The 27,142-nt window shown below is 34.2% G+C and overlaps 3 protein-coding genes across 6 annotated transcripts in view; all 3 read right to left on the bottom strand.

Annotated features, from left to right (window-relative positions):
- Positions 1–5,140: 5,140 nt before the first annotated feature.
- Positions 5,141–6,741, bottom strand: LOC133173986 (anhydro-N-acetylmuramic acid kinase-like). The gene is made up of 2 exons (XM_061309048.1): positions 5,970–6,741; positions 5,141–5,719 (listed from the first exon to the last, which is right to left on the bottom strand). The coding sequence occupies exons 1-2, from the start codon at positions 6,708–6,710 to the stop codon at positions 5,303–5,305; spliced, it is 1,158 nt and encodes a 385-aa protein (XP_061165032.1). The 5' UTR covers positions 6,711–6,741; the 3' UTR covers positions 5,141–5,302.
- Positions 6,742–8,776: 2,035 nt separating this feature from the next.
- Positions 8,777–10,289, bottom strand: LOC133172979 (anhydro-N-acetylmuramic acid kinase-like). The gene is made up of 2 exons (XM_061307847.1): positions 9,532–10,289; positions 8,777–9,331 (listed from the first exon to the last, which is right to left on the bottom strand). The coding sequence occupies exons 1-2, from the start codon at positions 10,270–10,272 to the stop codon at positions 8,915–8,917; spliced, it is 1,158 nt and encodes a 385-aa protein (XP_061163831.1). The 5' UTR covers positions 10,273–10,289; the 3' UTR covers positions 8,777–8,914.
- Positions 10,290–16,462: 6,173 nt separating this feature from the next.
- LOC133173686 (cGMP-dependent 3',5'-cyclic phosphodiesterase-like) overlaps positions 16,463–27,142 on the bottom strand; it is a 60,441-nt gene continuing 49,761 nt past the window's right edge. For 3 of the 4 annotated variants that reach the window (XM_061308680.1, XM_061308678.1, XM_061308677.1), the window contains exons 22-30: positions 23,975–24,097; positions 23,819–23,889; positions 23,518–23,640; positions 22,734–22,821; positions 21,184–21,231; positions 20,851–21,025; positions 19,657–19,769; positions 19,098–19,243; positions 16,464–18,482 (exon numbers count right to left, since the gene is read on the bottom strand). In XM_061308680.1, the coding sequence (XP_061164664.1) occupies positions 18,266–18,482; positions 19,098–19,243; positions 19,657–19,769; positions 20,851–21,025; positions 21,184–21,231; positions 22,734–22,821; positions 23,518–23,640; positions 23,819–23,889; positions 23,975–24,097 (1,104 nt within the window). In that variant the 3' untranslated portion in view covers positions 16,464–18,265. Of the gene's footprint in view, positions 18,483–19,097; positions 19,244–19,656; positions 19,770–20,850; positions 21,026–21,183; positions 21,232–22,733; positions 22,822–23,059; positions 23,148–23,517; positions 23,641–23,818; positions 23,890–23,974; positions 24,098–27,142 lie in introns of all 4 variants that reach the window. The other variant, XM_061308679.1, reaches the window with a different exon arrangement.

Raw genomic sequence — 27,142 nt, 5'->3', positions numbered from 1 at the left:
CTAAGTTTTACACAGAATTATATAGGGAAAAATCTTTAAAACTTCTCTCAAGAACAGCAAAGGCATGATGAATCATTACTGTGGAAGAATCCTAAGGTAGTGTAGATTCCAGTTTGTTGAAATCTTGAACTCCAGGGGTAGGGTCAGCCACAATAAATGAACATAGTTTTAGATGGAAATTTATAGGAAAAGATTTTAAAAACCTTAAAAGCTTCTCAAGAAAGCAAAGCCATGATTAGTCAAATTTATTTGGAAACATCCTCTGGTAATGTAGATTTAATTTTGTTAAAATCATAGCTTATGTGTATAGGGTGGGGCCAAAAAAGGCGATCAAAATTTAAGATAGGAATACACATGATTATTGGGGGGGGGGGTCTGATAAAGAACAGTAGGACCAAATTGACTCAGGTGAGCGTTGTGGCCTATGGGCCTCGTGTTTAAAATAATAGTGAATCTTGAATAATTCTGTTGGAGTTTTAAGCCAAAAATAAATTTTGAATGCACCAGCCACAAGGATAATTTTTTTCTGGTTTTATTTTTCCTTTTCGGGAAGGGAGGGGGGGGGGGCTAAATTACTTTCGAAGATGTAAATAAGATGAACTTGTAGATCAAATGTGGTATTTACTGTGGTAAATACAACAGATTACGTCCGGTAGGGTGGGGGTGAGGAAAACTTCTTGTGCATGAACAGAAGCAGAAAAATACAGGGGAGGATTCTTACCATTCAGGACCACCATAATTGTAGGTGTTTATATGCATATAGACATCCCTACGGACTAGGAAAGGGGTGGAGTATCTATTAAAGCTAATTCATGTTATCAAATTATTTGGTGAATACTAAAAGGCAAGTTATTTTTACGATGAAAATTCATCAAAATGTAATAAAATTAACGTAAATTGTCTTATAAATGCAGGTGCGGATACAGAACTAAAAAAAGAGGAGGAGAGACAAGCAAAAAAAAAAAATTAAAAAAAAAATAAAATAAACATAAACTAAATAACTTGGACTTGGAAACTTTGAATGGACAAACCGCTTTCCTTCATGTTTGTGGAAGATGCTCTTCTTACCAACTTTTTAGGGGTATGTGTTTCCTAGTGGGAGCCCAAGTTCACTCTTTGGTTACTTGATTATTCAAACAGATAACTTTGAAAATCCTCAAAGGGGGGAGGGGGGGGGGTCCGAACTCTCTGACCCACCAGCTCGATCTTCTACTGTAAATCATTCATATAGTCCAAGAAGCTTTTCCTCTCTCTAAATACATGTAACCATTATTCTTTTAGGTGCCGTCTGTTTTGAACCCCAAAATGTAGGCTACCATCTTAACATAGATACCTGTATTTGGTTATCTTGAGATTTTCATCAATGACAGTTTTGTGAAACAGCTACATGGTGCAATATCATGACAATTTTCAGTTTTAAGACAGATCTAAGTCATAAGGTAGTTTTAACAAGAGGCCCATGAGACACAATGCTCACCTGAGTCTCTATGGCTCTTAGACTACTGTTCTTCATCAGCATATTTTTTTCCAATATATTTTTATGTAAAACTTTGATTGCCTATTGTGGCCACACCCTACCCCCAGGGGTCATGATTTGAAAAAACTTGAATCTTCACTATGTAATGAAGCTTTCATATATCAAGTTTAATTACGTCTGGCCCAGTTGTTCTTCATCAAAAGATTTTTTAAAAGATGTCATTAAGTTTTCACTAATTCTTAATTATCTCCCCTTGAAAGAGGGTGTGGCCCTTCATATAGATAAACTTGGATTCCTTTCACCCAAGAATGCTTTTTGGCAAGTTTGGTTGAAATGACCTGGTAGTTCTTGAGAGGAAGTCAAAAACAGATGACACAAGACAGACAGATGCCCCACACCCTTCAATCAGAAAAGGTCGCAGTGATTACAGTGTTTGTTCAAGAGTCGTGTTGTAAGGAATTTATCCTTACGTAGCGAGTTCGATTCCCACTGCTGGAAACCAGTCCTTCAGATGAGACCGTGATCCCGTGTCGTGGTAGGTGCTGGCACAAAAAAGATCCCTCAATGCTCAAAGGCCGCAAGTGCCGTGTACAGATCTTAATTTGCAGCACTCCACCAGCAAGTGGTGACTCTCAAAATGAGTGAAAAATTTGCACTTCCTGAGGATGCTTTTGAATTAATATGACACATAATGGCTTTGCTGTTCTTAAGATGATAATTTTGTTGATATACTAGTATCCTTTATATTCCTTTGCATAACTATGATCCCCTGTTATGGCTCCTCTATTCTCCTTGGGGGTCATGATTTGAACGAACTTGAATCTACACTACCCGAGGATACATCCATAGAAATATGACCAATCACAGCTTTGCTGTTCTCGAGAAGATTTATTTTCTTCTATGTATTCCTATGTAAAACTTGGATCACCCATTGAGGCCCAACTCTACCCCCGGAGGTCATAATTTGAACAAACTTGAATCTACACTACCTGAGGATACTTCCATATAAATATGACTAATCATGGCTTTGCTGTTGTTGAGAAGACGATTTTTTAAAGGTTTTTCCTATGTATTCCTGTGTAAAACTTTGATCGCCCATTGTGGCCCCACCCTACCCCCGGGGGTCATGATTCGAACAAACTTGAATCCACACTACCCGAGGATGCTTCCATATAAATATGACCAATCAAGGCTTTTATGTTCTTGAGAAGATCTTTAAAGATTTTTCCTATGTATTCCTATATAAAACTTTGATCCCCCATTGTGGCCCTACCCTACCCCTGGGGGTCATGATTTTAACAAACTTGAATCTACACTTCTTGAGAATGCTTCCATAAAAATATGACTAATCATGGCTTTGCTGTTCTTGAGAAGATTTTTAAAGGTTTTCCCTATGTATTCATATGTAAAACTTTGATTGCCCATTGTAACCCCACCCTACCCACGGGGTCATTATTTGAAAAACACTTGAATCTACATTACCTGAGGATACTACCATATAAATATGGCCAATCACAGCTTTGCTGTTCTTGAGAAGAAGATTTTTAAAGATTTTTCTCATATGTATTCCTACGTAAACTTTGATCCCCGATTTTAGCCCCACCCTACCCCTGGGGTCATGATTTGAACAAATTTGAATCTACATTACCTCATAATGATTCCACATAAGTTTCATATTTCAAGCACAGCGGTTTTTGAGAAGAAGATTTTTAAATGTTGCCATTTATTTTTTACGAAATCATAATTATCTCCCCTTGGAAGAAGACGTGGCCCTTCGTTTAAATAAACATGAATCCCCTTTACCCAAGGATACTTTGTGGCAAGTTTGATTGAAATTTGGCCCCGTGGTTGTGAAAAAAATGTGAAAAGTTTAGGACGACGACAGACAAGCTCACTTGAGCATTCGGCTCAGGTGAGCTAAAATCGGGCCCAAGATGTGCCACTACAAATTTTGAGTTACAGTTCATATTAAATAAGCATCTTACAGAAGACTGAAATCTGGACTTAAGTCCAAGTCTCTTACATGGCCTTGGTACCAGGTTGCTTTCTGTGTCTTTATGATGTTACAAATTACAGAGATAACATGTAAAAAAAAAAAAAAAAAGCACAATCTTTGTCACATTTCATACAGCGCAATCTGGAATCTGGGAATTTTAGGACAAAAACGGATATTATTGGAGGAAGTTTTTTTTCTTTACGGTCTTCTTTAAATAGAATCAAAACACATTCTTAAGTAGGTAACCCTGATATTTGTTCTGTTTAGTTTACGTGTTTTCCTCCATTTTGGTGGATTTTTTTTTAACTCTTGGGGGAAAAAAACTAAGAACCACTAAAATGAATACGTCGACTCTACCCTTCTTGTTAGAGGTGACAAAGGTGAAGATAACGGTGATCAATCTCAAAAATACTCTACAAATCAAATAGTCAATATGTACATTGATCACGTTACAACGTGCATTGATTTAAAATTTCTATAATCAATAAAAACATAAAGATAATTTATTGAAGGTAATGCCAGCTGATCTCAATAGATAAAGAAAACGTCAATGTTAGGTTTACAGAACAATTCTGTATGAGAAAGGACGAACTGGCTGTGCTTCGTAGCTATGAACCCTTTCTGTTCAATCATTATGTCAAATAAATTTTGAATTGACCGGGTGACAGTAAATACAAATTTTACAACATAACTTCGTATTTACTGCCACAAGACTATTAATTCGTCCATACAAGTAGCAAAACTTGGTTTGTTTTGCCTATATTAATTGAGTAAAAACCGACATATTATTGATAGTGTTATTTCAGTAGTGTATAGAATTCCACATCATTGGTTTAAAATAACAATACAGACATAAATGTCATTTCCAACATACAGGACGCACATGATAAAGGTCCAGTCCATGATTACGTAATAACAAGGTAGTCCTTCAACTGCAGATAAAACGTTCTTGTTTTATAAATCATTTTAGTTTTGGTGTCACCTAAAACTGCAGTGTACTTGTGAAAACAAAACGAGAGAAAATTTTTGTTTTACACTCATAAAACTTCGTAACAGATAAAATGAAATAAACATTGTTTATCATATACACTCCATATGAATAACTCAAGTAACGGAAAGAAAATTCCAATACATCTAAAAATATACTATTGTATCAATTTTACCCAAAGTTTTCCAGGTCCCAGGGTCATACAATACGTCAAAACTCCAGTCTTCTGCACGATGCTTATTAACTATGTGCTAAAACTAAAAATTTGCAGACAGTAGCACCCTGATAATTTCATCTTGAATTTTTATCTTGGATTACAAGTTTTGACCACTTGAAGGGCAATACACATAATCTAACTTAAGTCTAAGCTGTTTTATGATCTCCGGGAATTTGCAGAGTTATTAAATATACATAGTAAAGTGCATAAAAAATGCCCCCCCCTCCCGGAAAACACGGACCCTGTTAAGTTGGTAGGAAGAGTATTACATATGAAGCGTGAAGGAAAGTGGCTCAACTCCTACACCCCCCCCCCCCCATACCTCACGAAAATAAGTTTTTTTCACGTTTTGAAAAGACGTTAACTTTTTTTTCGTTTGTTTTTTCTTTCGTTTTTGATTGCCAACGCCCCCCCCCCCTCCCCTCCCGGAAAATTTCTGAATCCGCTCCTGATAGCTGATAATTCACTAGATCATTTTTATTACTCTTTCAAATCAATGTTCGACATCCACAGTTGACCAAATTTTGCTTTTAATGTGGAGTCTCTGGTGCCTGTAGAAAGTACAGACGTTAGGGAAATCGTAACAATTAGTCACTGTAGATCAACATTATAGTTGATCTAGTATTAAATGATTGTCTTTTTCTTTTGGAAATACGTAAGGCAATAATCGTTAGATGTGGATACCGGGAGGTGTATACTGCCCGACACAGAGTCCGATTCCCCACCTGTCACCTCCTTAAACACGTTAGGTTCACCAAATATACACCTCAGTCCTAAAAAGGCAAACACCAGCGCTTCTTTAAAACAGATTGTGTCTTTATCAGATGAATTCAGGTGCATTTTGAGTTTCTCTAGCTTTCCTCTGAAAATCTTCACCAGAGTTTTGTTGAAGGCGCCACCTCCCGTCAGTAAGACCGTCATCTTTTTGGCCGAAGGTTGCTTGTTCGGCATAAGCTGCGCTGATTGGCATGCCTCCACCAGTTTACAAGCCACGTGTTCCACAAATGTTCTCATCAGGTCTGGAATTTTGTAGGTCATCGTCTGGAAGTTAAAAAAATCATGTTCATGATATGTGCCTCATACACAGAAAAATATTTTTTTAAATATGGAAAGAGAAGAAATGCTCTTTAATTAACAGAAATTGTAAGTCTTTGAAATATATAAGAAAAGTATTGCTATTGAATGGCTTTAACTAGAACAGTTTAACATATGTTATATCGCTGTGATATTATCCTGAAGACCAGATAAGGGACAGTTATATTATTCTACAATTGTCACTAAATGTACTTGCATCTAAAATGGGAAGGACATTTTCTTCTATCCATTCCGCGCCAAGTGACTTTGGAGGTGGTTGCAAATAAAACGGCAGTGAATCCAATTTCTCCAACACGTTTTTCAGCACTTGACCTTGACTTGCAATCCTTCCATCTGGGTCAAAAGTCAAGGAAGGATCATAATCACTTGCTAATTTATTCAACACATAGTTGCAGGGTGAAATATCATAACCTTTACTGCCATGTACGCCAATGTTCGCAATTCCACCAAGATTTATACAGATATCATAGGCCTGGAAAAGATATTTCTCTCCACACGGTACAAAAGGCGCCCCCTGACCGCCAAACGCCACGTCCTTGTTCCTGAAGTTACAGACAAACGGACAATCTAAATACCGAGACACTGTTTCCCCGTCTCCTAGCTGAAATGTGTAATTCTGTGCCGGATTGTGAAAAATTGTATGTCCATGAGAAGAAACAAACTCCACATCAAGATCGTTTTCATCAATGTATTTCTTGATAGATTTCCCGAGTAGGTGCCCATATTCAACATGAAGTCGTATCAATGCCTCGCCATTCAGATCTCGCGCACCGGCGAGTCGTGAAGTCCATTCTCGGTCATACGGCAAAGTGTCCGCCTTCACGATACGATAGCCCCAAACGTCAGTGTCTCGATCCCCCGTAAACTCCACACAACAAATGTCCAATCCATCCATGGAGGACCCAGACATGCATCCTATCCCCACATAACTAGCCATGATTTCACTCGTTATCTTCACACATCGTATGTTTAAACAAGCTTATCTTTTAAAAAAGATAGGTGAGCTAGCGCTGTAGCTATCATAAACCACAGAATTAGATATCTGAATTATTGGATTAATTTGCTGAATCGATTAAGGGGACGACCATTTGATTCTGAGGAGGGGGGGGGGGTCTGGCAAAATCTTTCGAATCAGATTATTTATTTTCATGCCAGTCAAGGACAGATTATTTATTTTCTTCTTCACTGAAAAAGTTAGACAAAAACAAAGTTCAAAGAGGGACCGGGGGGGGGGGGGGGGGGGTTAAGTAGCAATAGTCAATGACAGATTATTTATTTTCTTGCCGGTCGTGGAAAGACAGTTATTTATTTTCAACTTTTTTGAGGACATTATTTATTTCCAAAATCTGCCAGCCCCCCCCCCCCCCCTTCAGAATCAACTGGTCGTCCCTTATTATTAATAGGAATACACAGTGGTACACCGGAGGTAGTGTTGGGGGGATGTGTCTTAATTCAGAATGGCGAATGTATCAGCTATTCAGTGTTTAATACAGAATATTCATCAGACTATTATAAAAAAACATATCCGAGGTTGTTATTCCGAGCTTGCCGGAAAGATCCAGGAAGATAGTTAAAAAATAGCTATTTTTTTAAATTATGAATTTAGAAATTATAACTGATCTGTACAGTTTTGACATTTACTGTTACCTTTTGTACATTTATTTAAGGTTAGGCAACAAAACGCGAAACTTCAGATCACATGTATTTTTTTCAGATTAAAAAACGAAATTGACATGGTACAGTTTATCTACAGTAGTATTCACAGAATGCCCTACCACGAAGTTGAGCATACGTATTCCAGTAAAAAAGACTAACGTAGTTGCTAGCGCTCGAGAGCGCTAGCAATAACAATCGGATCATTACTCAGGCTTTTCCGTCAAAAAAGGAAAAATGAAAAATTAAAGAATAACAATTATATCAGTGCTACTGCATTGTATCAATCGCTTCTCGTGTCTTTCCGACAAACTCTGAAAGATTTCCTGGGGGGTGGGGGGTGGGGGGTCTGAGCTTGCCGGAATCATGTAGTATACATGGTTAGCTTTAAGGAAAGCTAGGTTTTACCAGTTGATCTCTACAATCTTGGCATTATATGACCCAAATTTTCTTGTACTTTTAGTCTTAGGTTAGACAATAAATTAAGAAATCCAGAATTCGTATCATATCAATTTTTTATGATAAAACGAAATTATCATCGTACAGTCTATCTTCAGTAGTTTTCCCAGAATGCCCGACCGTGAAGTCGAGCATGCGTATTCCAGAAATATAGACTAACGTAGTTGCTAGCGCTCGAGAGCGCTAGCAATTAGGTCAAGTTACGAGACACCGCGGGACGTCATGCATAGCGGACTAAATATTATTTTTTAACAGCTGATCAATAAATTGATAAACAGATGATAATCACTACAGAAAAATGTAAGACAGAAAGCATATACTCAGTATATACATGTATCACATATTTATATATCAGAAGCTGATAAGTCCGGCCTTGAACATATTATCATCAGCTAGAGTACATCGTGTTTGACAGGTAATAAAAGTAAAAAGTGCTGAGAAAAACAACTATATGCATTCTTTTTCAACATCTTTATACCAATATACATGGTTTTACGGGAACAGTTGAAAATAATCTTTTTATAAAGTGCAAAAGACTTGCGAGCAATATACATTCAAATGCATTTAAAACTTCTAATGACGATTTCTTACACAACCTCCACATATCGACCTATCGAACATTCGTTGTTTGAATCATGAGATCATTATCTATACGTAATCAATAATCTGGTAAGAACGACGTGCAGTTCTGCACTTTTGAGATGTCACTTGTTCTTTAACTTCTGACAAATGATTCAGACAATCTCTAGAATTTAACTTTCGTTTGACTAATGTTTCAGACAACATCGATCTTTAGAGAATTATTTTCTTTTACGTAAAATAAAAATATGGATAAAACTCTTTCCCTCTCTCTCTCCCTTTACATATCTATATACCCCCCCCCCCCCCCAATGGATATAATTAAAACAGTGAACAAACATTTGTGCATCTGATATACTTGATAAATACATTCTCTCTCTCTCTCTCTCTCAAGGATTTTTTTTTATGCTGATTTGATTTCTACCATGGAAAACCTCTTTAAAGACAAAATTAAATGATCGACTTTTTCTTTCGAAAATACGTAAGGCAATAATCGTTAGATGTGGATACCGGGAGGTGTATACTGCCCGACACAGAGTCCGATTCCCCACCCGTCACCTCCTTAAACACGTTAGGTTCACCAAATATACACTTCAGTCCCAAAAAGGCAAATATCAAGGCGTCCTTGAAACAGACTGTGTCTTTATCCGATGACACCAGGTGGGTGCCGAGTTTTTCTAACTTCCTTCTGAACACATCTACCAGTGTTTTGTTGAAGGCCCCACCCCCAGTCAGTAAGACGGTCATCTTTTTGGCCGACGTTTGTTTGTCCGGAATAGATTGGACTTCTTGACAAGCCTCCACAAGTTTACAAGCCACATGCTCCACAAATGTTCTCATCAAATCTGGAATTTTGTACGACGTCGTCTAAAAAGAGAAGGTCATAAAATCGTATTTAACTGAAAGGTGAAAACTATTACGTTCAGTAATTGCTCGATTTTTTTTTAAAAAGAAGTATAAAAATCGTCTTGTAAAGTCGGTGAATCATCCACGGCCTTCACTGAGAAGATCGACATCTCTGATGTATGTCAGTGAATAAGGAACTGAGAATACAGTACTGTACTTACATCTAAAATAGGCAGAATGTTTTTATCTATCCATTTCGCACTGAGTGACTTGGGAGGAGGTTTTCTGTAAAAAGGCAGTAAATCTAGTTTTTCTAACACATTTTTCAGCACACGACCTTGCCTTGCAATTCTCCCATCTGGGTCATAGTTCAAGGACACATCGTGGTTGGATGCTAATTTGTTCAACACATAGTTGCACGCTGAAATATCATAACCTTTACTGCCATGTAGGCCAATGTTTGCAATTCCACCAAGATTTATACAGATATCATAGGCCTGGAAAAGATATTTCTCTCCACATGGTACAAAAGGCGCCCCCTGACCGCCAAATGCCACGTCCTTGCTCCTGAAGTTGCAGACAAACGGGCAATCTAAGTACCGAGACACTGTTTCCCCGACTCCTAGCTGAAATGTGTAATTCTGTGCCGGATTGTGAAAAATTGTATGTCCATGACAGGAGACGAACTCCACATCAATATCATTTTCTTCTATAAATTTTTTGATTATTTTCCCTATAAGATGTCCATATTCAACATGAAGTCGTATCAATGCCTCGCCACTCACGTCTCGCGCACCGGCTAGTCGTGAAGTCCATTCCCGGTCATACGGTAGAGTGTCAGCTTTAACGATGCGGTAACCCCAAACATCCGTGTCTCGATCTCCAGTAAATTCCACACAGCAAAGGTCTAATCCGTCCAGGGATGACCCAGACTTGCAACCGACCCCAACATAACTAGCCATGCTAATTCATATACCACTACACACTGCTTTTTTAAAATTAACTGGGTTACCAGACTGGTTAGTAAACCTACTAGAAATATCGCGCAGCTTGTTTAGTGTGACATAACACGTCCAAAAATGGAAGAAATAGGAGTAACATCGTGTGTATTATAAAAGAGGTGCATTTCTAAAATTAAAAATATACAATTTGGGGTGATATATATATATATATATATATATATATATATATATATATATATATATATATATATATATATATACAACTTTATTAACCTGTGCATACACAAAGAATGTAGGTCAATATACAGGTTATATCACTTTATGTTTAAACAAGAGCTCCATGGGCCACATCGCTCACCCGTGTACTTTGGCTAGGGAAAAGCAGAATCAGATTTGAACACACTTGAATCCTCACTACCTGAGGATGCTTCTGAATTACATTTGTAATATGACTAATCATGGCCTTGCTGTTCTTGAGAAGAAGCTAGATTTTTAAAGATTTTCCCTATGTATTCCTATGTAAAACTTTGATCCCCCATTGTGGCCCCACCCTACCCCTGATTTGAATTAATTCTAATCTACACTACCTATAGATGTATCCGAAAGGGCTCTGGGACCACTTTTTGGGAATGGAGCCGTAAAGATTGGGAAAATAGTGACCTTTTGAGAAAATTTGGGATAACCATTATACTTTAAAATCATAATCTTTGTTATCAACTAAATTTTTGTTTTACAAGAGGAATATGTGTTGCAAGTTTAGTTATTATACATCCAACTATATTTTCTTTAATATTTGGGAGAAATTACTATCGGGAAAATTAACACATTCAATTAAGAAAAAAAGGTACCTTCTAAAAATATGGAATAGGGCCCTAGAATGGCCCAGCTAGTGGGCAATTATAGACAACCGACAGACCTGATTCCATATAAATATGACTAATCATGGCTGTACTGTTCTTGAGAAGATTTTTAAACAATCTTTCCCTATATATTCCTATGTATAAAACTTTGATCCCCATTGTGGTCTCACTTTACACCCAGGGGGCATGATTTGAACAAATTTCATCTACACTACCTGAGGATGCTTCCATATAAATATGATTTAATATGGCTTTGCTGTTCTTGGTAAGATGATTTAGAAGATTTTTTTTTATATTCCTATGTAAAACTTTAACCCCCCCCATTGTGGCCCTCCCTACCCCCGGGGGTCATGATTTGAACAAATCTGAATCTACACTGTGTAAAGAAGGTTTCACATAAATTCAACTTTTTTGGCCTAGTGGTTCTTGAGAGGAAGATTCTTAAAAGATAAAATCAAATTTTCACTATTTCTTAATTACACAAATCTCCCCTTGAAAGAGGGTGTGGCCCTTTATTTGAACAAACTTGAATCCCCTTCACCCAAGGATGGTGAAGCTTTGTGGCAAGTTTGGTTGAAATTGACCCAGAGGTTCTGGAGAAAAAGTCAAAAATGTGAAGTTTACAGACGGACGACAGACAAAATGTGATCAGAGAAGCTCGCTTGAGCTTTGAGTTCAGATGAGCTAAAAAGTCCTGAATATTCATGACGCATGTTGTTACATAACATCATTCAATGGTTGTGTATCAAAGAATCAATGTATTTGGTCAGCAGAGAATTCTTGTGTAATAAAAATGTAAAATTTTATTTTGAACGGACATTCACAATTCATCTGTATTACTCAAGTTGCTCGGTAGTTTAAGGAAACTAAAAAGCACAGTTGCATTCATGAATCTTTCGCTATTAATACATCAACTTTAATTTATACTGAAGGAAATAGCAATAATAAGCACAACTCTGTTATATTTGTACCCAGAGCAATTACTGACTTGTCTACAAATGTCTGGGACTTTAGGCTGTAACTTTATTACACTGGGGGCTCTTGCAAGAAATATTGCCACCTTGAAACTAGCATTTCAATGTGTGACTTGGTCATTTCAACAAGTATTTGAGCAAATTCATTATAGGAAATACATGCCATTCCTTTGGGGCTACAAATTAGAGAATAGCTCACAATACATAGGGCTAAGGCATGGTCATAAACCTAACTCAAGGTAACTGTGAGCAGATGAGGTCATAAAATGTGTATATGGGTGAATTCAAAAAAAATGACCAAACACATATTTATCAACCCACACTAAAAATACAGGCAATAAAAATAGATTTCTATGTCTCAGCATATGTCTTTAGATAGTGTCTAAATACCTGCCAAATATCTCGTTGATATCTCAATTAACAAAAAAGTCATGCCCAAAAATGATGCTAAAATTGTCAGGAGTGCAACACCTTTTTGTGACATTTTGAAATTTCAATATTTTTTGGAGATCTGTGAAATAAAAAACAATGCTTCATGTTGAAAATAAAGACTTTCCTGATAATATTCAAAGTATTGAGCTTTAAATGTAGACTGTCATAACTTTTGTTTAATCAAGTTGTGGTCATGACTGATGTTTAAAAAAATGTTATACCATGTCAGGAGTGCAACAGAAAAAATGTAGTGTTGCCAAAAAAACATCAATTGTAAAATTCTGATAGAAAATTAAGACAAAAAAGAATTTTGGAAGTGTAAAATAATAACTGATATACATTTTAAAACTTAAAAATGTTATATAAATCACAAGCAGCATTAATGAGAGTCAAGTATATGTGCATACCCAAAAATGTCAGGAGTGCAACATTTGATGTTTTGCTCCCAAGCATGAAAAAACTATTATCATTATATGATTTTCTGATTTTTATTTTGGAAAATAAAGACACAAAGAACATTTTTACCAAATAGATTTATCAATTACAGGATCTGTCTGTGCTTCAGATCTATATTTCTATGGTCAGGAGTGCAACACATTTTTTTAAAGATTCAAGTTGTGTGTCGAAAAGACTTCTATTCATGCTTAGAGGTATCCATTAATTAATAATGATCTTTTTGTATAATTTAATGCTAAATTATTGATAGTTTTGTTATTAAAATCCTTCCTTTTTCAATTTTATCAATTCAGATGTGTTTTTATCTTTTTGTGATTTTTTTAATGAACGTTAAAAATAAACACACTAAAACATTGTCGTTAAATTCAAGTAATTCCTCCTCAACTTCACTGAAACAACAGAACAATTTCTTATGTAATTTTCACTTCACAATTCTACTTTAAAGGCCCCAATGCTTTTGGTCAGGAGTGCAACAAATATGTTAGAATTATAAATCATCCACTAAGAATAAAAATAAAGAAAAAATGATGAGTACAATTTTTCTGGTGGGTTACTGTGTTTGTCCCCTTAAGGAAAGTATGCTTTAAAATATATTTTATCTTCTAAATATACATTTAAGCTAGTTTTTTGGCATAAAATAGGGTATAATTCCAGATAAAATGCGAATTTTAAATACTTTCATCTGTTTTAATTATGAAGTATTGGACTATAAGTATTGCACAATTTCATTACCACTTGATGTTGCCAACACTTTATGAATTTTTGTGTTCTATGGTTTTAATTTTAAACTTTACTGCAGTCAGGAGTGCAACAAAACTGCTTCATAATTACCGATGCCTTTTAACTATCTTTACTAAAAAATAAGTTGAAAAAAATGCTTGATACTATTTGATGTTCAAAACACTATGTCTATCAACAAATTACAGAAATTTTACAGTCAATTCAGGGAATAGTTTTCATCATTTCACATATATTTTAAATAAAATTTATATATATTACACTTTGCAAATAATCATGTTTTAAGGTCTTCAAAATATGAAAAACCTTCTGTAAACGATGAAAAATATCAACACGACAAATTGATTTACAAAGTAAGAGTGGGTTATTGTGTTTTATAATTTTTAAAACAATGTTAAATAAAATACATATCAGATGTCAGGAGTGCAACACAATAATGCAACATAGGGTCACTTCAAAATCTAGTACTTTTTGTAAGAGAACTCATATATAACAATTCTTTTTTGGCTTAGATTTAAAGAATTGACTTGAACGGACAAAAAAGTGAATTTTGGGGAATTTTATTGCTTCATATTTTTTTCATATTAAAACTTTTCAAACCAGAATTGAAAAAATAATGTAAAATAACAATCAAAAAGCCAATTTTTTGTCACATGTACAAGAGAAGATACTCATTCAAGGTCTAGATTTAATCATTTATACCCCTTTTACCATTTTGAAGCATAATTAAATATAATTTCTTGTAATTATGTATTTTAGAAAGTCTTTTAAGGTGTAATGATATTTTATTTTTTCAAAAGAAATTTTACTCATAAAAATTCTGAAACTATTTAATCCAATTGTCTATTCTATTGCCACTTCAGGATTTTAAACTAGAATGCATTTGCAATATGATGATATAAGTGAAAAATATGTTATAAGTAGTTGAATTTTGCCAAAAAAATTCAGTTTGGTGGTCATTTTTTTTTTAATTCACCCACATAGGAGAAAAACATGGAGCTTCTAAGATCAGTGGGTTATGCAGTGTTTGAAATAACCGTGCGCCCGACCGTCCGAGACGCACAAATTTTGCCGCGGACAACAGATTTGCACGTATCAACGCCCGGCTGGACGTGTTAAAATTTGCCATGAATTAAAATTCATATATTTGATAAATATCTCTCAAATCAACTGATAGTATCGGTAGCTAAGTGTAACAAGCAAAGGGGTAGAATTCTACAGCCTGTAGATTCGGGATGGAAGTATGGTGATCGTGCACCATTCACCTGTTCACATTATCGCTAAAACATTAATAAAAGACTTTTATTTTCTCGGGCTAGTCGAGTTTTGGCTGGGCTGACAACTTTCACTAGCAGTCAGCCCTGTATGTCTATCTAATTCTATCGTGAGTTTCAAACACTGGGGTTATGCAATGGATGTCTGAGGAAAAGAACTCAAACTCGAAAAAGAATACTCAAATGAACATTACACTAATTAATGCTTGTTTATTGTGAAAAAGTACGCATTTAATGTCGATAAAAACATCCATGACTTTTATTTCAAGGACTGTTTAGCAGAGTACCATTCCTCTATAAAACCCTGTGATGGTACGGCCACAATAGAGGGTAATTTTACATTGAAATATATAAGAAAAATCTTTAAAAATCTTCTACTCAAGAACCAATGGGCCAGAAAAGTTGAAACTTATGTAAAAGCTTCATTATAATGTGTAGATTCAATTTTGTTCACATCATGACCCCCAAGGGTAGGGTGAGACAATAGGTGATCAAATTTTTACATAGGAATATTCATGAAAAAATCTTTCAAAATCTTCTTCTCAAGACCACTAGACCAGGCTCTGGGGCCATAAAACTTAGACGAGCTCACTTTTGATCTCAATCTCACTTTTACTAAAGGAATGTATAAGGGAAAAGTGAGACTGAGATCAAAAGTGAGATCATCTAAGTTTTATGGCCCGGAGCCAGAAGAGTTGATACATATGTGAAAGTTTCATAACATACTGACATAGTGTACATTTAAGTTTGTTCAAATCATGACCCCAGGGGTAGGGAAGGGCCACAATAGGCAATCAAAGTTTTCATAGGAATATATACAACAATATTTTAAAAACTTTTCAGGAACAGCAAGCTCTTGATTTATATGGAAGTATCCTCAGGTAGTGTGGATTCAAGTTTGTTGTAAGTCAAAGTTCCTCTGTATAGGGTGGGGCCACAAAAGGCAATCAAATTTTTACATAAAAATATACAGGAAAATTCTTTAAAAATCTTGAGAACAGCAAGCAATGATTAGTCATATTTATATGGAAACATTGTCAGATATTGTAATGCCACATCAAGCAGTACATATTGCCGTGGGCAACAATATCAAAAAGACAGCAATATGTACTGTGACAAATTGCACTACATAAAATATAGCATATGAGACATGTCAGTGTGATTTACACACCAATTACCGGTACATTCACAAAACTGCTAAAAATGTCTTTAAGGAACAATATCTGTGGGGTGACAATATGTGCAGTGAAGGTAGGGTACATAATGTTGCCAGCAACAATATGTACATGTGTAACTTTTCAGCCAGTGACAATGTACCTATGGACGACAATATGTACAGTGAGAGTAGGTACATATTGTCGCCAACGACAATATGTACAGAACGACATATGTACTGTCAGCCCCCCCCCCAAAAAAAAGGCAAAAACAAATTATGTTATGGCAGTTTAGTTTGTGCAAAGGTACAACAGGAAAACAATTAGAGTACTTGAAAATTTAATTTGTAACATCAGGAAGAGAAACATTCCTTTAACAAAAACATACAGGAACTTAACATTAATAAATTAGGAACTCAAACATCAATGATAAATAGGGTTCAATTTAGATTCAAAAATTATACTTCATTGTATGTAGGACACTGAGTAAAACAAAAAGCTTGTAATTTATGTATGTAGAGTAAATATCATTCACAGCAGCAAATCTTTATCATAGATTCTTGATTCTTTCCATTAAAAAAAAAAAAGGATTTCAGTATGCATGTACAACTTCAAGAGTATTTAAATAATAAAAATAAATTAAAACATTCAATAATATCAAGATTCAGATGTAAATTCTTCCAGGTTACACTAACAAATTCTTCCAACATTTAAAAATCTTGTACATTCTGATTCTTATACTAGTATAAAACCCAGTTGGAAATGCATATCTATTTCCTAAGCATCACGGTAAAAAGTGGTATTGTGGCTGACTATGGTGTTTATACAGCTAACTTCATCCCCTGATGATCCGTATTTAAATCACTTCCTTAATAAATATTTATATATAGATAATAATCGATGTTCCTAACCACATGTTTAATATCAATGGCTTGATCATGACATAACTATATATAATTTATATCAATGTTTAATATATTTGTTTAAATTCAACTTCTTTTATAAATATTCACATCATATCTAGACAGTAAAACATTCTCTGATAGCATGATGTGCCATGAAAATATACTGTTAAACATAATAAACCATTCATAAAATAATAACAGATAAACAATATAAAATGGATTTAAATAAAACGGTACACAAGAGAGAAAAAATCAAAACAAATAAAAAGTACCCCTCAAAAAGGATTGGTGGTTGACTAATCAATGTAAAATGCACACATGAAAAACCATTTGTAAGACTTAGGTTAATACTGCACAGGGATAACAGAATACCTTATATATCAGTGTCTAATGGTTGCGTAGCTTGAAATCTCCTGTTTTGCATAACTTAAATATATCACAATAAAATACATTAACACTAAACACAGAAAATGTATTTGGGAAAAAAAAATTATAACATAGGTAGTTGGTTTTTTAAAAGAAAAATAAAAAGTAAAAAAAAAAAAAAAAAAAAAAAACATCAAAGAATATATAATATCTATAACAAAACATTTAACATTTGGTGATCTGAAATATTAAACAAAACTAAGGTGTTAAAAAATCTTCAGATGACAGATCCAAGCTTGATGATCTCAAACATGGAATGCTCCATTTAACAGTGCAGTTCATAGAATATGCAATCAAAAACAAGACAAAATCACTGTACCTCAGAAGATTGTGATATGATAGATACTATGAACTCTTACTTTCCTGTAGCTGTAACAGCTAACCTATGCTGCTGATATGTTTTATTTTATCACTTCTTCTATGTACTGAATAAAATAAGATATATTATTTGCCAATGCATTTCTATTAAGCTGAACAATTATTTCCCTTTTTTGGCCCTGTGGCAATTTTCTTCACGGATTTCTTAGAATAACTTTTTTTCTCCACGGATTTCGTAGAATAAAGTTTTAGTGATGGCTACACATTCTGCTTCCTAATACATGCACGTTTTAAACTAACAGCCAAAAGCTATAAAACATGACAAAATGAACATCTTTCATCATGTTTGTGAATTTGAAATGTGATAGTAATTTTTGTCCCTTTAACAGGACATAGTAGTCATAGAGGATTCTTTATCCTCTGTGTAAATCCTGCCTGATAATAAACTATATGCTGTCACCGTCCATTTTGTTTTTGGTTCTGTAGATTATAATTCTCTATTTCTGCATTAGCTTCCTCTTCTTCCAATGCCAATATCTGGTCGTAACTCATCTGCTCACAGCTCCCACCTCTCCGTATCTTAATTAGGGCGCAGATCTTCTCCCAGTGTCTTCGATTGTCTACGACAGTGTCCCTCACAATCTCTGAGGCAGGAAACAAATCGGCCAACAGCCTAAATAGTGAAAAATTCGCTTTTTGTAACCAAGGGTTCTGACATGTTGAATATTATAATTCACCAAGTGATTTTACCTTAGGTAACTCTGTGAATACTAAATTCTGTCACGTGACTTGTAAGATAGCATGTTTTGTGCTAACTAGGACATCATGTTCAAGCAGATTAAATTGATTTAAAATCTTTTTCACTTACATGGACATGCTCATATTGTCAATTTCATTTTGAAACCTTTGTAAATAGTGTACTGGTGCCATACAGAATAAAGAGGGATATGAGTGATCACAATTTTTTTTTCAAACATGACATGTCATTGTTATTTATTTAGTATGCTAATTTTAGACCCATACTTATAATGTTAGCTCCACCTCTAATGCATACCTATGTTCAATCAAGGGCAGGTAAGTAAAAATTATATTTGGAAAGCAGTAAGGACAAACAACAGAATTATTTAATTATATCACAGTCTAAAATCATTTTAAGATTCAAATTTGGTGCCAAATTGACAAATTCTTTCATATAAATATACAAAAGTGAAATTAGTTTAAGATATAATACCAACATTGGAAATATGATGTAATCATAACTTTGTATATGATATCATTTTTTACTGACTTGTACACAGGGAGAGCTATGTGATCCAAGAAGCCAATCTGAAGATCTGGAATTCTGGCTCGTTCTCTATCCATCATTTCTGCTGGCTTCTGGCCAAGAGACTTCTCCATATCTCCCTGGGAGAAAAACTCCCTGTAGATCAAAGCCTGTGATGGGTAAAATATTTTAAAACAATTAGGACAGTGACATAATGGCATAAGCTGTTTGTACTTATTTCAATCATCTTTAAAATGCTTCTCAACTAGGAAGTGAAACTTAAAATCTGAATAAAAAACACTCTTGTGACCCCTAGCTTTTTTAAAAACATTTTTATTCTGGACTGCTTCATCTCTAACATTTTCAGAGCAATATGACTTCAGTCTAAACTGTTTCATGATCCTGGGACCAAGTATGCTCATCAAAATAAAAACTATTTCTTGAAAACTCATCTTCCTTTTTAATAATGTAAAATGTTTACAGACAGCACATGAAAAATAACAGAAAAAAAGATTCTAGACATTTTTGGTCAGTAAAGCTCACTTGAGCCTCTGTTTATGAGAGCTAAAATCTCTTAACTTACTGCTACATGTTTAGTATTGTCCCATGGCTTGGTTTGGTCAGACAAATCAGATGCAGTCATAAGTAAACATAGCAGCAAAGAGTGATGCCTCTCATTCTTATTATCATAGCCAACTACAATGAAAAAGAAAGTTACATCAATCAATATACCAAGATTTCCCTCCCTCACTTCCATCCAATACTGCTTCAAAAATCCAACAAAATTGGAGATTAAATCTTTCTATCCTCAAGGTCACTAGACAAAGCCAATTTGCTGAGACCATTCATGATTTTTGGGTGGAAAAAGAGAGAGATTATTATAATTCCCCATCTCTTTGAGACCATTCATAATTTTTAGATGGAGGCAAATTTTCACTGGTCTTTAGTGCATTTTTCATTAATATACATAACAAATTTCAAACAGACTTTTACCCAAATAAACAAAATATGTGTTTTTTTTAATTTATGTGTGGTATTGCCTTATGGTGCACGGATGATAACGCCAAAGTGTTTAAAGCAACATCAAATTTCATCTTTGCTAAAAAGCCTACTTCAATTCGGGAATTTCACAATTGAGTTCCCCTTCATTCCTCTATAAACGGTTAAGGGACCGACAAATCTCACACACACACACACAGGGCTCTCTGAAGATTTATTATTAAGTTATGGACATGTGAGTACTCTCACTATCATTGAACTAAATAGGAAATCTTTTGACAGTCTGCAGTGTAAGCTTTTTTTCTCTAGTGCCAGTAGCTTTTTGTCTGTATGTTTTGTTTTACCTGGGGCCTTGATCAAAAAGCTTCCACTAGAAAAGAAACCTCTCACTTCACTTGTATACTAAGGATCTAGTGATATTTTATATCTTTATAATTATTTTTTTTTTTCATCTGTAATCATTTTAGGTCTCTTAACTAAGGCATCATTACTACATCTGCATCAAACTGAACTGCTCTCAGGTGCACCATAATTCTCATCTAACACTGCAATTTTTTGTGTGTTGTTCTCGTTTCAAATGCTCAGGAAACTGTCAAAAATTTAGCAAATGCCTTGAACTTTTCCAAATGAAGACACAAGAGATAGTGAATTAAAAATATGATAATTTTTACCCCAGCCTTATTTATTTGATACATTTATTTCGAAAGTGACAAGGGGGGGGGGGGGGGGATAAAAACGCTTTGTCCACGATTTTATCAGACAACCCTCCTCTATTTACCTTTAGCCATGTCTTTGAGACTGTTCATGATCTTTAAATGGTGGGAGAGGTCTGTAGCCAGAATGATGTCCCTGACAAGATCTAACACTGATGTGTAATCCTTGCTACTCAGGTTCTCAAATATATTACAACCCTCTGTATTCACTATACACATAGTCTGTGCAAAATGGTGTCTCTGAAAAATCATTTAACAGATTTATCAATTTTAGGTTCTGTGATAGCTAATACTTCAAATCAACCCCAATAGCTGAAGAGATCTACATAATGAGACAGAATTCTTATTGAGCCATGTTTTAACTGATTCTTTAATCAATCCAAAGAAAACTTTTCTACCTCCATTACAGATCCTTCGGAGCTATACAGGGCAGCTAGCACAGATTTCTAAAATGAATAAATATATTTCATGAAACAATACAACCATATAATTTATACATAAAACACATTCTAGATTTGGATAATTAAATGGAGAATATAGTTCTGAAAGAGAACTATTTAAAACTATTTTATATATATTCAACTAAGTATAAACAGTTTTCATCATCAGAACTTTCTCTAATAAACACAAATATGTGTAATACATATAATATTCATTGTTTTACATCCTTTAGTTTCTGTAATTACAAGCAACAATGTTATCAACACTTCAGAATACAAATTTAACGTCAAAACAGATTTTTTTTTTTACACAAAAATAACATTTACCACAATACATGAAACTGCTTTCTCAACAATTTTCAATTAAAAGACATTAAACTAATCCATTTCCTTAATGTCAATTTTAAGGAATCAAACTTCAACATCAATGTACATCACTCAATTGTAATGGAACATAAATATATATTACTGTAACAGTAACTTGACCCTAAGAGCCATATCACGTCGAGTTGACAAGCAAGGCTCAAGATCAAACGAGACAGGGAGTTTGATCTAATGACCCACTCCTGTCAAGGAGACGTGATGCAGCTCCTTAGATTAAGTTGCTGTTATAAAGATAAATTTATTATATACCACTATATTATTAGCTAAATATAATAAACTTTTGGGACCAATTATACAATCTTTATCTATTTAACAACAAACTTTTTCAAGAAATATTTTTGATATGCAAGAAAATAACACCCTGTAAATTTTGTACAGGTACGTCATCAGTTTCAGCGAGAGGTGATACAGATTCAGAAAACCCGTGTGGTGATCCAGAGAATCACACCGTCACATGATTGTATCAAATCAACAGTAAAATTGAGTGATACACAGTTGGGTATATAATAAATATACTTAACACATACATGTGTTTACCCCTTTATCCAGTGGATATCACTCATTGGATATTTTTTCATATCCCACACTTTGTACTCCAATGCCTTGCAATATCACATAAACAAATACACACGTGTGCATTTGGAAACATGGAATATCAAGGTAAAACTCCAAATAATATAATAAATCAAATCTTTAAAAAATTTAACTTCATATAAAAAATCATCTTTTTTTTCTTTATTTCATTATGAACTATTTTTTGTGACAAGAAAGGGATAAACCTTAAAAATAAATAAAAGATAAAGATATGTAATAATAAGAACCTCCAATGATTTGTGATTGGATTTGATTTTTATCCAAAGAGTTGTGTGTTTTCTATCCCTTGCCAAAGGCTCTGAAGTAGAAAACACACAACTTACTGGATAAAAATCATATCCAATCACAAACCATAGGAAAATGCTATATACATAAAACTCCGAATAGCAGGCTATATACAAAGAGCATTGCATGGAAACCTTTTAGTTAGATTACCTGGCATACTAAGATGTGACCTATGACATTTACATACATATACATGCTTTAACTGAGACACCATTTCAATACTTCCTCAATACAGTGTTACTTACTGAAGCGACCTGATACTGATTATTTGTACCCCGATGATCCAAATCATGACACAAGCAAGACACAAATAATGCTAACAGCTCTATATCACTGAAAGAGGTAAAACAATTTATTACAACACACATCTCATTCCACAGTCTACCAACAGCAAATCATATGGTCATGTGACTTTAGAAAATCATGCTTCTTTTTCCCATTGGCCTAAAATTGAAATATCTCAGAAGCTTAGAACATTTAAGTTTAAACTTCTATAAATATATATACATACATGACACATATGATTTGCCTTTTTTTGATGGTCCATGCCCGGTTGGATGGTATTACTTACGGATGACATTTGGTACTGATTATTTGTACCTCTGTGGTCTAAATCATGTCCAAGACTGGACACAAATAGAGCTAGCAATTCCATATCACTGAAAGATCAACTCTTCAACACTAAACATGTAGGAATTATTTTATAACTTCAAGGCTTTTCTCTTCAAAATTCAATATGGTACATTCAATAATATTTAACATTTTTTCTCCACAAACAAAGTTAATAGAAAGCTTTTAATCAACAGAACATAATTGATACTTATCTAGAATTTTGTCATAAAATTTAAATTATTTTCTGATATGAGTACATATAAGTCCCATGAGCCTTGGGTTTCCAGATAACAAAAAGTTCAAAATTTTCATTGCCTCAATATAAAATAAGCATGAAATATTCAGTGGTTAAGAGAGTATTCATTCTCTATAAGTTTCTCAAACCAGATCTATAACAGATATGCAACAGTTACTTACTCTAGACTCTGTTGAAGACTCAAGTTCTTGACACAGAGGTAACAGAAATGTGCGACAGCAAAGGCATGGGTCCAGTTGTGATATGGAGGATTCCTATAGCCTTTCTTCACCATCAACACAAATCTGAATAACATATTAAAAACAAATGTCATGTCTATTACAACGGAATTAGATAAAGGGTTTCACTTTCTTTGCCTTAACATAAATCTAAATGAGGGGTCCTGGACTCAAGCAGTCAATGCTTTACTCTAGCATTTGGAAATTCACTTTTCATGATACAACACAATACAGAGACTTTTACCGAACTAGAGTATCTTTTCTTATTCTCCATCGAGAATTAAAGCCAAGATCTTCAAACATGGCCAAAACACACTGCAAAGAAAAAAAAGTTATTTAAAACTAGGAACAGGAAGTTTTTTAATGCACCTTAAATTGAAATAATAAACACAGAACTAACCAGTGGTGTGTCAGGGTCCGGTATCTCCCTGGGAGGAAAGGGGAATTTATCAAATTCCTCTCCCCACAAAGTGACAGAGGGGATATCTCTATGGAGCAGCTTTTCTACATCATCTGGAGAAATCTGAAATATAAAGTTTGTCATTCCTTCATTACAAGATAAAAGTGTTTTCTCTCCTGTCACATGAAAATAAAGTTGACCAACTTTTTTTAAAACAATTTTATGAACATTATTTTGTCTTTGTAATTAATAATCTTAAATAGCATGAAAAGTGTGACACTCTCTGTGATGTACATGTATGTAACATGTAGAGTCAATAGAAATGGTGACATCAGAATTCATCAGATGTTAGCGTCATTATTCTAAATAGAGAATGAGAAAGTTGCCTTTAATTTTCTTGCAAGAAAATAACTTTTAATACTGGATACACAGAAAAATATGAATACATGTACTTAAGAGTATATTATATATATATGTATAATCTGTATAGAACATCTGCTTTAGTAATAGGTTCAAGCTTTTGTCTTTATTAGGTATTAAAGAAAGAAACTAGATGTGTATTAACTTTGTTTGCACTTTCAGCACTTCAAACATATATCTAAAAAAAACTTTGCATTAATGCAGCACCATTTTAAAACATTAATGGTGTTCCAGGGGATATGTGTCACCCGTAGAAGGAACATTAAGGACATACTGATAACTAAACAGGGGTAGGTCAACAAGTCAGGACATACTGATAACTACACAGGGGTAGGTCAACAAGTCACCTGAAGATGTACAATTCTTATTTATCTCCTGTCCTTTAAAATAAACATAACAAATACATATATATCAAAGTATGTTACAGAAATATGAAAGCATGGTAACTTTTATGTTACTTTAAAAACTGTCAATTTTAAAGGTCATTTTGAGTAGTTAACCGTTATATAATCATAGAGGGAACTGTCGTATGGGATAAGTATGCTAATCATCTACATGTATATGCTTGCATAATTATCAATTTGACCAATTGTGGCCCTGCTTTTTTTTTTCCCAACGAGTTTAAGTGTGTTTTCCTATATATTCCATGTAAAACATAGACCCCATGAAGCTGATTCTTGCACCAAGGGATCTGATTTAAACAAATATGCATACTCTTTATGGGATCGCTTAACTACGAGAGCCATTCAAATATTATGCAGACTTGTTGCATAGAATAAATATTTGGCAACATAATCAAGCAAAAAGTAACGCATAATTTAAAAGAATCTTTACTTATATGGTTATCAAAATTTTGTATTAAAATATTGTAAATTGATATCAATTTTGGGTGATTGAACATGACATCATAAAGTCATGGTGCAGTAAAATCTTCGACGTCACAGGCATTATAAAAAATTATAAATGATGTGAGCTTTCGTTTTCTCCACATTTTTCCTTATTATTTGAGATACTATACAGTTTGGGTTACATTGACCACTCAGCATAAACATTCATATACCATTTCTGGTCCAGCTTGAAAACTTAAAAATAGTCAAATATGTACTAGTCTGTTCTAAACCCCAAAACTGCAGATACATGTATTTCTGAAACATTGTGTGACTTCAGTCGCTCAATCGTATTCTTAACTTTCCAGATCAAGTTTTTCTTGATGATCTTCTTCCTTCCCCTGCCAGATTGTCTTTTACTGAGGTCTAACTGTCAAAAATTTTCTTCTGCTATTTGTAGACAGATGTCGGGAATACCACTGGTTTACATGTTTCATCCAGCATATTTTGTTGGCTTTTCCCCTGAGCATTACACTTTAAAATTTGATAAAAGTGCAATTCTCTGTCAAATCATAAAACATCATTTTTGCAGTTGTTTTCATTAGGGATCACATCAGAGAAAATCAATATTTCTGTTAGAACTTCAAATATTACGTAAGAAATCTAAATACATATTAATTAATATAACAATAAAAAAAGAAACAAGTTAAAATTGTCTAATGTTATCCTGAATTATAGAAAATAGATGTGTAAAATTTTGGTTTGTGTTTCAAAATTATTGCCATGCTCAGTACATCACTATCAGCAATATCAAATAGCAACAATTAATCAAAATCAAAAAAATTTAATTCAAAATTTAATGGAATCTTGAAAAAACGTTTTTGTAAAATTTCAATATTTCACGTCTGAAAGAGTGAATAATAGTAGAGTCCGCATATTTTTTGAACAGCCCTCGTATTGCTTTCACAAGTAATGGACCTGTTTCTGAAAAAAGCTTTAGAAAGATTTTCCCCTATATATTTTAATGTAAAACTTTGACCACTCTCTCCCCCTTGTGGCACCACTTCAGCCCCTAGGCCAACTCAATCTACACTACAGGGAGATGCATGTACCTATGCACTGACATGAATAATCATGGCTTTTTCTTCGATTTTCAAACGTTTTTCACATATATCATTATGCATAACTTTGACCCTTTACATGTATTACAGCCCATCCTACCCCAAAGGGTCTTTGAATTGACACTATGCCATTCCAAGTTTCTTCTCTGTTTAGCGTCCACCCATCTTTCAAAAACCTACCTACCTATTCGCAAAAAAAAAAAAAAAAACCCACACAACCCCAAAAAATAAAACACAGACTCTATAGTCTTAAAAATGATACCATTCAAAGCATTTGATTTTTTGTTAATCTAATTTTCTGGAAGAAAGCTCTATTCTTCAGCAAAATCAACATATTAAATGCTTAAATATGATTTATTGTAGACAAATACTTACAGAAATTGATATAATTAAAAGAATTTAAAAGATTTTGACCAGATTAATCAATTTTAGGGCTCCTGATTTTGTTTGTTTTTTCTGATATGGGGTGTCAAAAACCAAGGCATACGAGGGTGCTAAACATAGAAAAAACTTGGAATGGCCCTACATGAGCATGCTTGCATATCAATATGATTCATTGTGACCCTGCTATACTAGCTTGACAAGAAGTTTTCCCTAAAAATTCCAATGAAAGACAATTATTGTGGCCCTACTCTAACCCCATCGGTTGAGATCTGAAGAAACCTGATTCTACACTATATGTAGATGCTAGAATATCAATACAATGAATTATGGCCCTGCTGTCAGTTAGAAGATTTTCAAAGCATTTTATTAGGATATATATTACAATATGAAAATTGACCTTTGATTGTGGACTTTCT

The sequence above is a fragment of the Saccostrea echinata genome, unplaced genomic scaffold, assembly GCF_033153115.1.
Source record: "Saccostrea echinata isolate AGI-Se365-2 ecotype Australia unplaced genomic scaffold, CSIRO_AGI_Sech_v1 ptg000056l, whole genome shotgun sequence".
In the NCBI taxonomy this organism is placed as follows: Eukaryota; Metazoa; Mollusca; class Bivalvia; order Ostreida; family Ostreidae; genus Saccostrea; species Saccostrea echinata.
The sequence above is the reverse complement of the archived record's forward strand: the minus strand, read 5'-3'. Positions and strand labels throughout refer to the sequence as shown.

Bases quoted from the DNA above. Each gene is read 5' to 3' on its own strand.
- LOC133173986 (XM_061309048.1), bottom strand. From the start codon at position 6,710: ATGGCTAGTTATGTGGGGATAGGATGCATGTCTGGGTCCTCCATGGAT. The intron at 5,720-5,969 runs GCAAGTACATTT...TTTAACTTCCAG, and splicing joins ATGTCCTTCCCATTTTAGAT to ACGATGACCTACAAAATTCC.
- LOC133172979 (XM_061307847.1), bottom strand. From the start codon at position 10,272: ATGGCTAGTTATGTTGGGGTCGGTTGCAAGTCTGGGTCATCCCTGGAC. The intron at 9,332-9,531 runs GTAAGTACAGTA...TTCTCTTTTTAG, and splicing joins ACATTCTGCCTATTTTAGAT to ACGACGTCGTACAAAATTCC.